The sequence below is a fragment of the Elaeis guineensis genome, chromosome 10, assembly GCF_000442705.2.
Source record: "Elaeis guineensis isolate ETL-2024a chromosome 10, EG11, whole genome shotgun sequence".
In the NCBI taxonomy this organism is placed as follows: Eukaryota; Viridiplantae; Streptophyta; class Magnoliopsida; order Arecales; family Arecaceae; genus Elaeis; species Elaeis guineensis.
Window position 1 is genome coordinate 6,168,432 of NC_026002.2, and position 15,892 is coordinate 6,184,323.

At 38.7% G+C, this 15,892-nt stretch overlaps 1 protein-coding gene across 4 annotated transcripts in view; it reads left to right on the forward strand.

Annotated features, from left to right (window-relative positions):
* LOC105053467 (uncharacterized) overlaps positions 1–15,892 on the forward strand; it is a 45,232-nt gene that overhangs the window by 6,224 nt on the left and 23,116 nt on the right. For all 4 annotated transcript variants that reach the window (XR_833462.4, XM_019853185.3, XM_073244756.1 and 1 more), the window contains exons 6-8: positions 9,380–9,518; positions 13,873–13,988; positions 14,061–14,117. Coding sequence is in view for 3 of the 4 variants with exons in the window: in XM_019853185.3 (XP_019708744.2) it covers positions 9,380–9,518; positions 13,873–13,988; positions 14,061–14,117 (312 nt within the window). In the remaining variant the exon portion in view is untranslated. The remainder of the gene's footprint in view (positions 1–9,379; positions 9,519–13,872; positions 13,989–14,060; positions 14,118–15,892) is intronic.

The window sequence follows — 15,892 nt, forward strand, 5'->3', positions numbered from 1 at the left end:
TGTGTATGCATATGTGTGTGTGTGTGTGTGTTATAATTCAATTTGATGGGAGTGATGAAAATGCATTTGATCTTGCACAAAATTGCTGTTCTGCCTTTGACCAGAAGAAAATAGACTAGTTCTAATTGCACTTTGTTGGATATAGTGTTTACTAGAATAAGATGCAAGCTTGAAACCAATTATCGTCACAAGGCATATGAATATCACTTTTCCCAGTAATGCATCATACCTTTTTCTTTATGGTTTATGATTATACCACACAACAAGGCCGGTAGAACTGGAACTAGAACCTATGCCGATCGGCTGGAGATACAGTTCGATATGCCCCCGTATTGGACTGTACTGGGCCCGAACCATCACAGCAAAGAAAGCGGAGGAGAGGGAGAACCAGTGAGGAAAAGAGAGAGAGGTGGGAGGGAGGGAGAGGAAAAAGAGCCCGACAGAGGACCGCCGAGGCCTTTGGAGCTCTGCCTTCCTTCGAAGAGACGAGAATAGAGTGGGAGGAGAGGCCGATGGTGGTCGCTGGAGGAGTACTGAGGCCCTTGACTAGCCAGATCACCCTCCGCACCTTTGTTGGATCGAAATTGGGGCAACCCACCCTTGTTTCATCATGTTTAATTTTTTCATCCCTATTTCGACTTAGCAAAGGCTCGGGGAGGGGGGGGATCCAACCATCCAGGGGCCTTGGTGGCCCTCCAACGGCCACCACCAGCCTCCCTGTCATTTTGCCCTCCTTTCATTTCTCTCCTTCCCTTCCCCCCTCTCTCTCTATTCTCATCTCTTCGAAGGAGGGTGGAGCTTTAGAGGCCTCAACGGCCCTTCAGTTGCCTCAGTGGGCCATTGCCAGTCTTTCCCTCTCCTTCTTTCCATCTTCTCTCTCTCTCTTCCTCTCTTTCCTTCTCCCTCACTTTGTTTTCGCCGGTGTTGCGAATTGAATGCTTGAACCGCACTGGTAGGCTGCCAGTATGGTCTGGCATGCCTTGCACTATTTGATTGATGGTGGTTCGGTGAACCATGCTACATAGTCTAGCAAAATGATATATAATTGCTGCATCAATGTTGCTTAAACCTCGGTCAGACTTTTGTTTAGAGATGAATCTTATTATGAATTCTCCAGTGTAAGCTCCAATCTACATTTCTTGAGGATCTTTTTCTGCACAGTTTATTTATACTCTTTGCTTTAATAGATGGTTTTCTAGGTTAAGTGCTTAAGTAATTCTATTGAGAATGTTGAGATGATAGCAAAGTGTACCTCCATAAAATGATGCTGGTTGGATCTTGTAAAAAATTTCTTGGTGCCTTGATGATTCACGATTTGAAGGTCCTGCACTCAGTATAAATTTCAGAACTTCTGAAACATTCCTGATGCAATGATCATTAAAGACAAGTTGCTGAGGCCTAAGGTGCAACAGCTACAAGAATCAGTCTTGGAAGTGGTCAAATCGCTATTCGAGGCAATAGAGGGCTGTGTCTGCAAATTGGAGCAGCAATTGAGATATTTTAGGGCCTCACTCTGCTGCAAGGAACATCAATGAAGCAAGGAGCAGCTGGATTTTCATCCAATAGCCCGGATTTATCACTAATTGATTAGCCTTTGGTTCTATTTTTTAGATGTTGTTTTTAGATCAGATTCAAAGTTAATTAGGGGACATTACTGTTAACGGTGATTGCCACAGTGTCTGCTTGAGTTGAGAGTCATGGTTAACATTTGGTTAGTCAGTTAGTTAAGGAGTTTTGATAGATTTTGTTTTCTAATGTGATTGAATCCTAGTTAGGCTCAAATTAGGAAAGTACAGGAATCTGATTGCCTTATATGAAGCCTTGTTGTGGCATCAACAGGAGATATGCAGAAATGTTTTGAATAAGAGGAGCTGCTTGGAGCCTGGTTCTGCTACCCCTTACGTCCCCTTCTCTCTCGTTCTTCTTCCTTCTTCATATCTGATTCTGTTTTCCATCTTTTGTATTTCATTATTCTGTGCTGTCAATTGATCATATTGCTGCAATTTATAGACAGACCCATTCTGGATATAGATTTTAACCATTTAAGTTGTTTCACCGTTTTGTCCAAAGGATCTGTGCACAGAGAACATAGAACACTAAGAGTTTGGACTTCTCAGCGGTCATCTTTAATTCTCTGTCGGTCTTCTTTATTGCATCTCAATTGACCCCTAGCCTAGGCAATCTTTTTGAGTCTGTGGTCCAATAAAATTTGCAATCCTGTACTAAATTCCACAAATTATTGAACTGTTCTCTGAAAATAATACTTAAAATTGACATTAAACTGTTTTGGATTGTCATAGAACTTTCATTTTTTGGTTGTCTGGGATCTATTAGAATCCTTAAACTTTCAGTGCTTGTTTAAACAGCTTTTATCAGCCCAAAAATCCTTAGTTTACAATTTTCTGTCCTGTTTTTTGCAGCTAGACAGCAAGGGGAAACCTGAGCCTAAACCCTAGCGTTTTTAGATTTTTAGATCCTCCACACATTGCAGGCCTTCCCTACTTAGTCTTGCATTACTTCTCTAGCTTGAATGGAATGAAGTACTATATATTATAATCAAGGTTTTCAGAACTGTCCCAACTCGGACGGCTCGGGGCATGCCGAATCGGACCGACGGGGAACCGGGACGGTTTCGGCTTGGAAAGTAGCACACGCCGGCATCGAGGGAGAAAGAGAGGGAAAGAGAGGAAGAGAGAGAGAGGAGAATGCCGTCGGAGGTGGCGGTGGCCTACTGTGGCCGTCGGAGGGCCGCGGACGCCTCCACGGCTCGGTTCGCCCCATATTGCTGTTAAACGAGAGAGAAGAGAGAGAGAGAGAGGAGTGACTCACCGGATAAAGGATGGGACAGCGAAGGGGCTGCCGTAGGTTTCAGGATGGCCGTTGTGGCCAGCGGATAGCTGAAACCGTGTGAGTGGAGTCGCGGCCACGGAACAGGGACGACAACCTTTGTTCACCCGTCGGCTCTTTTTTAAAAATGGAGATGAACAAAGAAGCCGGCAAACTATTTGCCGGCTTTATTGTTTAAGAGGTTTTTTAACAAAATTTAAAAATAGTGAAGTCCGCAATCGGATTGCCGGCTTCATTTTTTTGAATTTTTTTAAAAAAAGCAAAAACAGTGAAGCTGGCAAACCATTTGCCGGCTTTACTTAAGTTCTGATTTTTTAAAAAAACCCCGTAAAACAGGGATGCCGTCTCTGTTTCATGCCTGCGACACCGCGCGCATGGACTGCACTGTCCGGTGTCCACGACGGCCAGTCGGAGGTTGTCTGGCGGCCCCTTCGACTCCTTCCCCTCCCTCCTTTTCTTTCTTCCTCTCTCTTTCTATTTCTCTCTCTTTCTATATTTTCCTCCTCCCGATTCCCTTCCTTTCCTTGTTTCGGTTTGCGTCGATCCGGTATGATATGGTACAAATCCGTACTGACCCATACCATCGGTCGGCCGTTACGGGCTCCGGTACCGAGTCCACGCTTCTTAATTATAATATTATATTACCTCTATTTTGTAGCAGTTGTGAGATCCTCATGCAAGATGAGTCCTTTTTGCCTTCAATTGATCCTGCATTAGTTGTTTTCTCCATAGTCCCTCCAAAGGACCAAATCATTATAAGAATTTGAGCAGAATGTCAGATGATGAAATTATGTGTGACAGATCAGTTTTTGCATTTAATGACCTCTTAGGTGCAAAAGGGTTTCATAGTTAACTTCCAGAAAATTATGCAAGGACCTTGATGCATGACAACTTAGGATGGCCTGCTTATGTGTAGATGGGTCTAAGGGGTGAGAGAAATTAGGGTATAGGTAATCAGTTGCCTTGCTTTCTGTCACAGAAAACATGACAAAAGTGAACAATTTAGTGGATTGAAAGTAGGAGGTAGGCTTTATTCACCAGAAAAAAAGGAGGTAGGCTTTCTAGATCACTCCTAAGGTTTAGGGATAATGTTATACTGTTATGTTAGGAAAAGCTTTTTTTGGGTTTCCAGATCCTTCCTATTGTTTAAAGAATGGGGTCTAATGTTAGGATTGGATTATTAGGGTTTTAAGGTTAAAACTATAGGTTCCAAATTGACTTAAGATCAAACTTCAAGCTATTCTATATGTATCTGCAGGTTAAAGGAGGAATTCATACAAGAAAGAAGAGAAAATAAAGGAAATAGGCAGGGAAGAGAAAGAGTAAAGAAAGAAGTTGCTAGAGATAAAGAGGGCTTTGCCCCTCATTCTTCGAGAATCAGAAAGATCTCTTTCGAGTTTGAATTTGTTCATTTGGCATCTGGGCTCTTCTACCTTCTACTTAATTTTTTTCTATTTACTTATTTTTTTGTGCTTTATTCTTTATTTCATTTCGATTTTCTTAAAAAGAAAAATTATCATTATAAGGATGAGATCAATTCGGAAGCACTTTTTCTTATTCTAGCAGACAGAATTCCATTGGTCTAATTTGGGATTGGGACTCTCTGATGTATCTTTATTCGATTTATCCTCCAAAGAGGGTGAAATACCGAACCAATCCTTACATTTATTTGTGGTGGATCGATCTTTCATTGCAGTGGATTAATTAGCCCAGCAGACTATAGCTTCAACATTAACATAGCCCACTCATTGGACCTCTATCTGGCGAACACTCGGGATATGGTAGGGAGTGGATTGGAACACTTGGTCAGGGCAAGGTAATGGCACTGATGGGTTAAGTCATATTACTTCCTAGCCTGTTACGACTTTCTTTTCAATTTGTTTCATGTCTTCTCCAAAACTATTCGATGTATTCATCATACTACTCCATTGGTTGGCAGTTTGAGATCGCTCCTATAGTAAGTATAAAAATCGTTTATGATACAAGTGGTAATCGTACATATATTATCAATTTGTTATCAATTTGGTATTTTCTTTTGGTCGAAGCTTCTCCCTAATGAAGAAGAGTAAATCGCCCCGAAGATATGGATTGCACGGATATCTGCAACACATCCAGTATTCCAAGGGCATACCTCCCTTCATAGGCGGCTTCTGACTCATCACCCGAATCCTTTCCCAGGACCGGGATAGAGTGGAGTGGCAACGACCCGTCACATGGGTGCTCCACTCAGCAACCTCTAAAACCTTAGGCGGGGGGATAGCACAATACTTCGGGCCCTGGGCGAACGAACAGCTCCTTCATCTCTGAGGGACAACTCCACTTTTAAAGCTATGCCCTCCTCTCCTTCCTAACCTTATAGCCTTGGGCAGTTCCCTTCGCCTCTTAAGAAGCTCCTTATTGGTTGAGATGGAAAAACATTGGTCTTTTAGAGAGTTAACTTGTTTATTCAATAACACAACTCGTACCATGCAATTGATGACCATTCTTTCACTATCCCATACTATATGTATAAAGTCCACATGACTTAGGGACCATGGTACACCATACTAGTTGGGACTAATGTGTACCAGGCATATTGTACTGTATCGATACCCCACCAATATGTGGTATGGGAGGCGTACTGAACATTGGTACACTAAATGGACCCTTCTAGGTGTACCGATACTGAAGCATGATGGTATTGGTGCAGGGTCCAGTATCAAGATGGTGAACATTATTAGGGACTAAATAATCAAATAAGATAAAAAAAATAACTGGGCTGCTAAGTAACTTGGTCTCTAATTTATTCGAGGATAATGTAGCTAAATATATTAGAAAAAAAAATGTAAACCGAGACCCAAGCAACTTGTAGGTCAGCTAACATTAGGGCCAAATAATCTAGCATCATTTCTCTAAACCAAATATAAACTTGTTTCACAATGAAATATGCACTGTTCAAAGGTCAAGGACCATGGTTAATTTTTCACTCAAAAAATGGACCATAGTTAATTTCATAAGAATTCCATGTAGTCGGATAAGGGCATAAATACCCTTCCATGTTCTTGATGGATCAATTCAGAGCTATCCATCATTTTGATTCCTCCTTTGCTACATCAATTCTTGTCACTTTAGGAAACTCAACTTCGTCAAGCTGGGGAAGGAAGCCAAGAAGCTAACCATACTTGGCCAAACTTGTTGTAGAAGGAAAGTTCCAGCAGCCTACTTCAACTTTGTAGGTTGTAAATTTTTAGCACATATGTACTTCATCATGTAGTGACCATGTCGAAATGAGTATGTGTTGGCGTAGTAGCCATCATACGTACTTCATCATGTAGTCGCCGATATGTACTTTATCATGTACTTCATCCGCAATCTACTTCAACTTTGTAGGTTGTAAATTTTTGGCACATATGTAATTCATCTTGCAGTGACTGTCTAAATGAGTAAGTGTTGGTGTACCCATCATAGTCTTCCATACCGTCAGATATGGGGCATATTGGTGCAGTCTCATACCGTATCGACACTCTGTAAATAGTCTTGTACCGTATCGAACCATGTATAGACATTGTAACAGGATGGCATGGGTATGGGGTCCAATACTGAGATGACAAACCTTGCATCATATTGCACTTTGCAGCCAAAATGCCAAGGGCACCCAAGGAGGATATGACATAAATTCGCTAGTAGCACATCACATTGAATAATATGAATTAAGTCTCTATTTGAATAGGTGACAAGGCATTTTCATAGAGTTTTAAGTTTGTGCTGTTCACCAATGCCTCCTTGCATGGCTGTGGATGTGCCTCTATTTCTTAACCAAGCTTTGAAATGCATCTTTAGATAGATATAACATTGGTGCAGAGCGATTTCCACAGTCACTTACCATACATAATTGGCCATTGAGTCGCACTTTGGTTTGAAAGATGCTGCATCACCTCCAATCTTCATTCTCATATGTGTATTAAGCTATGAAAAGTGGACAAAGGGCCACACAATGATGCACGTCATCTTTGTTACCCTCACTTTTCTCTTTGTTACACTCTTTTGATCCTAGGACTCCATTGGCCTTTTGCTCAGAACTTGTATTAGTGAAAGAAGGGCTTTTTAAGTGAAATCATCAATCAATTAGGACACTGTAGAGAAACGGCCAAACCCCTTGCAAGTAAAGCATAGATTTCAACCTTGTATCTAGGACTCACTGGACCAAATTTTCAACCTTGAAGGATGTGATTGCTTGTAGCTGTCTGTTGTTGAAGCTGTTGATGATTTTGAGGGGCTCATTGCTAGTGCTGATTGGTCTGATTTGAGGAGACTTGAGGTAGCATTCTTTGGACCAAGATTTGCCGTTTCGGACCCTCAGTACAGAACCCTGTGTCAGTACCATCCTATTATAGTGTCAATTTGCAGTACAGTAAGGTTTCACGTATCGAGTGCCGATATGATATGGTATGTCCGGTATAGTACTGTACTGACCCATATGGGAAACCTTGCTTTGGATAGATCTCTTCTTTAGATCATCCTCTATCTAGTACACAACCACCTGCATCCTTCATCATGTAGATTTGGTTGGTTGGCTGCTAACCCAGCTGAAATTTGGGAGTTTAGACCTTGATGGTTCATCTAAATCATCACGTTCTCATTCGAAGGGGACTCAGATGGTGCCACCAAACTATGGTATACTGGTATGTATTCTTCTACCATGAAGCTGCCTACGCTAATCAGGTAAATACAAGATAGATTCTCTATAATTTGGTGGAACAAAATACATTATCAGACTATATTCATGTCCTTCCAAGTTTGAAGAGTGGTATAGTTGTTTTGTTATTATTTATTTCGCCATACCTATGTTGTCTCCTTCAATTTCACTTATGCAAACAGGAGTCGATGCTTTTTTGCAAGCCAATACCACTTGAAGTAGCTTTTAAGAGCATGGTCTAGATCATGTCCAATATGAAAATCAGCCATCTTGAGTTTTACTTCACAATCCACTTTAGTTACTTTGATCCAATCACTCAAGCAGGGGTTTCAAGAGTGGCTGTTTGAGTGCTAACATGCGAAAGTTGTGGAGTAGAAGAGGATTTTATTTCAATATCTTTCAGCTCTATGATTTTGATTTTGATTTTCATTTGTTGGATTAATGGTACTAGGATTTGTTTTATCACGTCCAAGAAAGATTTAACAGAAGTCATGTCTTGTTGAAGGATTATAACATGTTGCTTAATGCCCTTATAGTCTTGGGTGAAGTCCTCAAGCCTATTGTTTAAATCAGAATGTGAAACCATGCTGGAAAAAGGAGAGAAGAGGTCAAACAATGAAGTAAAAAGAAGGTGAAAAGGATCAGGAAGTTTGGCTCTGATAGCAAACTGATGTAAAACAAATTAGGAGATGACCTGCTTATGCTTAGGGGCCTAAATGGTGAGACAAATTGGGGAGCAGATAATCGGTTGCCTTGCTATCCTATCATAAAAAATAGGACATACATAATAATTTAGTGGATTAAAGGTAAGGATTAGGCTTTCTAGGTCCTTTCCAGGATTTGATATTTTTTGGTGTTAGGAAAAGTTTTCTTAGGGTTTTTAGATCCTTCCTAGGGTCTAGGGAATATGGTTTGATGTTAGAAAGAGGAACCTTAGGGTTTAAGGTTAAAATCGTAGGTTCCATTTGGACTCAAAATCAAACTTCGGATTGCTCTACAGATTTCTGCAGAATAAAGAAGGAATTGATGAAGAAAGAAGAGAGAAAACAAAGGAAGTATGTAGGCAAGAGAGTAAAAAAATATGGTAGAGAGAGAGAGGGATGGAAACAAGAGAGAAAATGCTTTTGTCTTTCTCATTCACTAACACAACTCATACCATGCCAGACACGACTATCTTTCACTAGTCCATACAAATATACAGAGCCCACTCTACTTGGGACTAAGCAACCTAATAAATTAAGTTGGCTGCTTAGTAACTAAGACTATAAGTTACCGAAGGACTGAGGAACCTTTATAAAAAAATTAACATGTGACTTAGGATCAAATACAAACTTATTTTATGATCAAATGTAGACCATTAATAACTCAAGGGCTGAGATTGATTCTATTAGAACTTCATGCAGAAGGGCCTAAAATATCCTTCCATGTTCTTGATCAAGCAATCAAAGCCCTACTTTATTTTAAGGCCTCTACTATATCACTACATCAGCAGGGAATGGAAAATTCTAATTTCATATGAGCATAAGAAACTACTTAGTTACATGGATGCATCAATTGGAGATGGCATTCTCAAGAATACTAAAATTGGGATTCATTTAATAAAGATACCAATGTGGGCTGGTGGCAATTCATATATCAAATAAATAGGAAGAGCATCAGTGTTCTTTTAAGATGGAAGTATGAATGTTTGAGCTAGTGAGTCCATGTGGCTTTTAAAGCCTCACATGCATATGCATATGCAACCATGCTAGCCTTTTCAATTTTCAAATGTAAATTTATAATTTGGGTTGATTTTGTCATCCTTTGAGGGATATGTTATTTATAGTTTAATTTTGTTTCTGCATTTTCTCCTTTCAGGTGCACTTTGTTGAGATGGATCCTTGGGTTGTTTCTGAAGTGTTGCAACCCAATTTAGAGTGGACTGGATTTCTTGATGTTTCAGTAATACATACAGTCCGTGTAGAAAGTTTCTTGGAGCAAGCTGAACACTCCCTAGGTATCCATCTAATTGCACATGTTCTTATTTGAGAGCCTATATTGAATTTATGATTAGAGTAACTTTTGCTGCACCACCCCGTATTACCTAGTTCGAGGCATATCAATTTATATAGAGTTTGAACTAACATGAAAACATTATCTGGGTCAGTACAGGCCTTGAACTGGCCCATACGGACCCAAACGGAGCCGAACAATATCATACCACTTGGTACTGCCCAAAACTGGCATGCGAGTCATACCGTACCAACCCGTATTGCTCAATCTGAGGAAATATTGTGGTAAAAAGTTAATAAAAGGGGTTAGGAGCTGTCTTAATAATGGGTTCATACCATACTGTACCATAACGAACTGGCAAAGTATTGGTGTGATACTTGGTACTAAGATTGCGGACCTTGATCTGAACTATTCAAGACAACCTTGAATGCTTTGTTAAAGGTTGGCTTGCCAATAGGAACAAAGTATAGCCTAAATGTGCAATTATTGTATGTGCATTCAGATGATCTACATGATGTGCTCCTTTATTGTTGTAGACTGTCTAATCCTTTCTTTAGAACTAACAATTTAACAAATGAGATGCTTCTTTTTTGAACTTGAAGGCTTTTGATGTTGTCAACAAGTTAATTCATATTTACAGATAGGCTTTTGGTCCGAGTGTGAAGAAATCAGTTTTGCATATGCAATTCGTTATAATTGTAATATGCTTGCTTATAAAAATAAGAATAAGGACATTCAGACTTTCTTATCTTCTAGCAATTTTCTTGTAATGATAAGAAGTCAGTTGACCTCAAGTTTGATAATATTAAAAAGCATGGCAATCAACAACAAGGCATTCTCATGAATGCTATATGAGGAACCAAGGCTTGTAAAATTTATTTTCTCCAATCACCTGCTTTTTGCTCTTCATCTTTTCATAGGTCTAAACTCTAAAAAACAATGAGACTGGTCTGACCTGCAACTGGAGTTCTAATTCCTATGACTTCAGTTTGGAAAGGGTTTTTGGGTAAAATATTGACATATTGTTTTGCCTACAAAGACCCCATTGAACATCAAGCCTAACTACATCCTAGAGGGTAATGATTGATGGTGTCTACAAAGAGGGCCAAATGATGAGACATGAGAGGTAACCAAATACAAAATGTATAGAACTGTTAGTCAAATGCCAAAAATGTACTATTTATGTAAAAGGGCGTCCTAGTGCAAAAGGCTCCCACCATTGCATGGTCTAGGGAGGGTTAGATGTACACAGTCTTATCCCTACATGTGAAAAATCTGTTTCCATGTTTTGAACCCTTGACTCCCAGATCATAATGGAACAATCTTATCATTGCACCAAGGCCCACCATCTCCAAAATTGTACCAATTATGCTAAATAAAAAACCATAGCTGTAACCATTAAACCTTATCCCAACTGATTATGGTTGCATTTATGAATCTTCCTTCACCAAGCATTCCTTTTCAGGCTTTTCCATATCCTTTTCTATAATTCCATCAGTCACTATATCCCTTCCCTCCTAAATCCTTTGATGAAGTCCTTTGACAAAAATTTGATTGCCTTTCCTAATTGGAGCCACTTTAGATCTTTGTTGTACATGTCCATACCATCTTAATTGGTTCTTCAAACACTTTGTCCTCAATTGCTGTAACTTCGACAGTTCCCATTATATACTCATTCCTCACTTTATCCTTTCTAGTTTTACCTTACATCCATCTTAACTCTATCATATATATTACATTCAACTTCTCTTCTTGGATCTTCTTTATTGGAAAACATTTTGATCCATACAATGGAGCTGAGGTCTTATTGCTGTTCTATACTTTTTCTTCTTTAAATCATCAAGTTATGAATGTGACACACCAATGTAGAGGCATTTCTCCACTTCATCCAGCAAGCTCCAGCTTTTCCCTGTTCACAAGTCTTCATCTGTCTCTTTATTATTTTGTATAATAGATTTTATATAACAAAACCAGTTACTTGGTGTATTTCATGACCATTAATTTTGAAAAGAATGCCAATTTCATTTTTATTTTGGTTTTCTTATTTTTTAACCCCTTATTTTTCTCCATATATTCAATTAAAAATTTAATCTTAATCATCTTATCAATTAACACTATATCATGAAGATATAAAAAACTTAATGATGCATCGTCCTAAATATTACCTGACTACCCTTGGTGGGAGCCCATAGTGACTAGACATATACTTGTGCCATAAATACTCTAAATGCTTGTGTATGTCATTATTGATGCTAATGCACCCTTTTCAATTCAGCTTGACAAAGAATCAGAATGTAGAATTTAGTTAAATTGCTTAAATAATTTGCGGATCTGATTTTTACTCTTTAAATAGCATAAATCAAGAAAAGAGGGTAATTTAAAGGGTGAACAGCGGACAAAAGAGAGTGAGACAGGAATGGATATTTGAGAGAAATCTGGATATAGAAAAGATGGTAGGGCTACAATGCTTGATAGAAAGAGTAAAGAAGCTTTCATCCATTCAGCAAAACTAATTTTACACCATTGTTTTTCTCCTTCTATAGATAGAGACATCATATGAATTTGTGAGTAATGATTCCTTAACACAAAAGACACTAATAGAAAATTTTCCTTATACTTTCCTCATAAAGAGACAATCTGAAGACTTATCTGAAGTAATAAAGTTCATTCCCACATGAAAGGCCATCACGATCTCTTCAAATAACAAGCCTAACTAGTTTAATACTTATCCTATCTTGACCCAAATAGTAGGACCTCTAGATGCTATTTTTTCTCATAACTGGACCCAAAAATCCAATTGAAACAACCCAAGAAATTGATATGGAAATTATAAAAATAAGGAATGCATAACGTATTACCTAAAGATAAAACCAAGAGTTGCTATCCTCAATAAATAGAAAATTAACTGAAAATAAAGCTCAAAAGTTAAAGCAACAAAACTAAGCCTAATTTGGACATAAACTACAACAAATGCTTCTTCTCATACATTAGATCTTTTAGATCATTTGGTGGCATCCAATCCATCATGGATCTCCAAAATTTGATGATGAATTCCTAGAAACACATTTTTTTGAGATTGATCTGTTAGATTGTTGCTCTACTGTTTCTCAGTCAATGATGTCAAGGCCTCCAATACTATGATGGATGTTTAATGGGATTACATTCTAAATTTTAACAAGGAACGGGTCAATGCATTATTTTATCTTGATGTCATTCATCAAAAGTTTATCAAGCTTATTTTTTGATATTCAAAAAGTTTGGCTGTTTCAACTTCCAAGAATGGCTCACTGACAACTAATTCCGATGCTTTTTTCTTGATTGATGTATTATCGACCCTTTAGACTAGCTGAGCTTCTCTAGGTTGCCTTGATCCTTGATCATCATGTTTTTGTCTCAGGTTCTTGTTGTGGTAGCTGCACTTTGAAGGCCTCAACTATATTTTTATCTTAGTGCCTATGCAATCATTATCTTACTTTTGCAGATTCTACTCTTGCCACTGGTCATACTCTTCTTGCTGCCAATAGCATTGCTTTTATCATTAAAATCACTCTTTTTTTTTTTTACGATGCCCCACTTCAAGATTAATTTGTCATCAAAGTTTGCTTTGGGGCTTTGATACCAGTTTATGCAGCTTCGTGAAGAATCAGACCAAAATTAATATAAAATGCTAAAACAATTTTCAAATCCAATTGGCTTTATTTTTTTCTCTTCAAATATGAAACCAGTGAAAGAAGTAAATTGAGGGAGAAAAGTGGAGAAACGAGCATAGAAGAGCAAGAGCAACAGAGATGAAAGAATAATCTAAGCAGGGAAAAGAAGGTACTAGGGCTATAATTCTTAATAGAGAGGCACAGAACTTCAGATTTAATTTTATATGCTATCCTCTAAGTTTGTATTCTATAAGTTTCAATATGCTGTAATACAGCCATATAAACTATTTAAGAGGAATCACATGCTTTGTTGGACACCAGCATGCCATAACCAAATGCTTTCGATTGCACCCTGTAGCCTACTTGACTTCAGAGATAATATTTTTGGTCTATTTCATTGTAACATATATTCGGTATGTATCAACCTATAATGTTCTTGAGAGTTGAGATAATGTCTTGGAGATATTGTATAATACCTAACCAAGTTGTTACAAGTTGTGCATATAAGCTTTGTTCCTTGATCATCACTAATCTGGGCATTGCTCTCCTATATCAAACAAATTACCATGACATGTTTACGTGAATTAGTTGTGGCTGTGGTTTCAATATCTCAATGCCAGATTGAGCCGAAATTGGTGTATTCATTATTTTAATATTTTTTTCATATTAATGCTTCACTGATAGTTCAACAAAAATTGTTTCATACAGGTGAGGGCAGATCATTTGATTATATCAGTGTCACACCTCCCTACACTTCAGTCAATTATAGTATGCTGATGGAGCAACTTGGAAAATCACCTTTGGTTGGAGAAGACTGTTTCATTGTAAGATGCATTACGATGGAAAATGCTTTTTCTCCTCTTGTTGTTTCATCACTAATAATGATAATTTGCTAGCTGGTGGAGTATCCCCTCAAAACCTCAATGGCAAATTCTTGTGGACATCTAATAAAGGTGCTTCCTCCTAATCTCTTTAACTTTCATTTTTTTTGTTTTCTTATTTCGCTGAAGAGAATAAAGACTAGATATATTATGTTAGAGAAAACAAAACTTTCATTATATTTGTAGGATTATTGTCTTAATCGAAGGAGTTATTTTTATCAAGGTTTTAAATTCTATGGGATGAGGCTGATCCGATTTTTCCATAGAACGGGACATGCTGTCCTATTTCGACATTTGGGATAAGGAATGTCCCAAGATATCTTGATCGGAACGCTAGGACGCTAGCGGGACGGCCCTGTCCCAACACATGGATAGTACTTTGTCTTAGTGTCCCACGGAACGTCCCACCAGGATCTGAATTCTTGATTTTTATCTTACTAGCTTTGAAGGAGTAGAACCTCTTAGTTGTAATGTACTTTATACAAGGTTGGTTATGCTAATATCGAGGCCCATATTAGTTGGTCAGTGGCACAATTTTTTATGCTGCTATGCCATTACGTGCCGAGTCCGAACCGACATAGCAGAGAGAGTGGGAAAGAGGGAGAACCGGAGAGAGGAAGAGAGAGAGAGAGCAGGGAGGCCAGTAGTGGCTGTTAAAGGGCCGTAGAGGCCCTTGCATGATCGAAAGAGCAGGGAAGAGGAAGGAGAGAGAGAGAGGGAGCAAAGGAGCAGGAGGTTGAAGAGCAACCCTTGTTTCGATCTGCATGAGGTCGGGGAGGGACATCCGTTCATTCGCAGTCCGCCGATGGCACCACTAGCCTCCTTGCCCTCTCCCGCTCCTTCCCTTCCCCCCCCTCTCTCTCTCTCTTCCTGTCCATAGGAGGGCAAATCTCCAAAGGCCTTGGCGGCCCTCCGCTAGCTCAGCAAGCCTCCGATGGCCTCCCCAACCTTTCCCTCTTCTTCCCTTTCCCCTTTCTCTCTTTTCCCCTTTTTCCTTCTCCCTCCCCTGATCCTCGCAGAAGTTTCGTTTCGAATGCCAGAACCATCCTAGTGGGCCGTCAGTGTGGTTTGACATGCCCCGAATTGAACCATTCCTTTTGGTTCGACGAATCCTGTTCTTCATGAATTATTATTTTTAAAAGTTCTGAAACAAGGTTTTTGGGTAAGATAAATTAGAAGTCAACATTAGGAATATTCGCAAATTGATCAAGGTAGAAGATGTTGCTTTAGCTTCTTCTTTTTTTATCTTTATTTTATTTTTTTTATTTTTTCTTTGTGGGTTGGAAGGCGGGAGTTGGAGGGGGAGCATTGGAATATAGATAGTGGGAGGGGCAAAGTTGGTTAATATTTGTTTTTTCTGTGGAGTATTATGCTCTGGAACAATTGGCCCTTTTACAAAGTTAATCAGAGTTATGTTGTATTATAAGTGATTAAGTATTTTTGTTACTAAACCGTGTATGGCTTTAAATCCCTTCTGCCAAAAGGAGAGTAAGGATTATGAATACATACACTTTCTCTTTCTACCTGTTTCTTCCTCTCATCCAATGACAAAACTACCTCTTCATTCTTGCATATACAAATTTTACGAGTCTCATTCAGCATTGATGATCCTCTAAGATGTAGTTATGATTACGTAATGTGATTAAACGTTCAATATCATGGAGTCATCAAATTATTCCAAAAAGACTAGATTATTTCAGCCTTTCTTTTAATACATACCATTCATCTTTGTTTATAATTATATCACAGTGCCATATTTTGCATCTGTCTCATTTTATTAATCATTTGTATCATTCACCTCTTTTTTCTATCTTGCTCTCTTAAGTTTTAGGAAGCTTAACTTCATG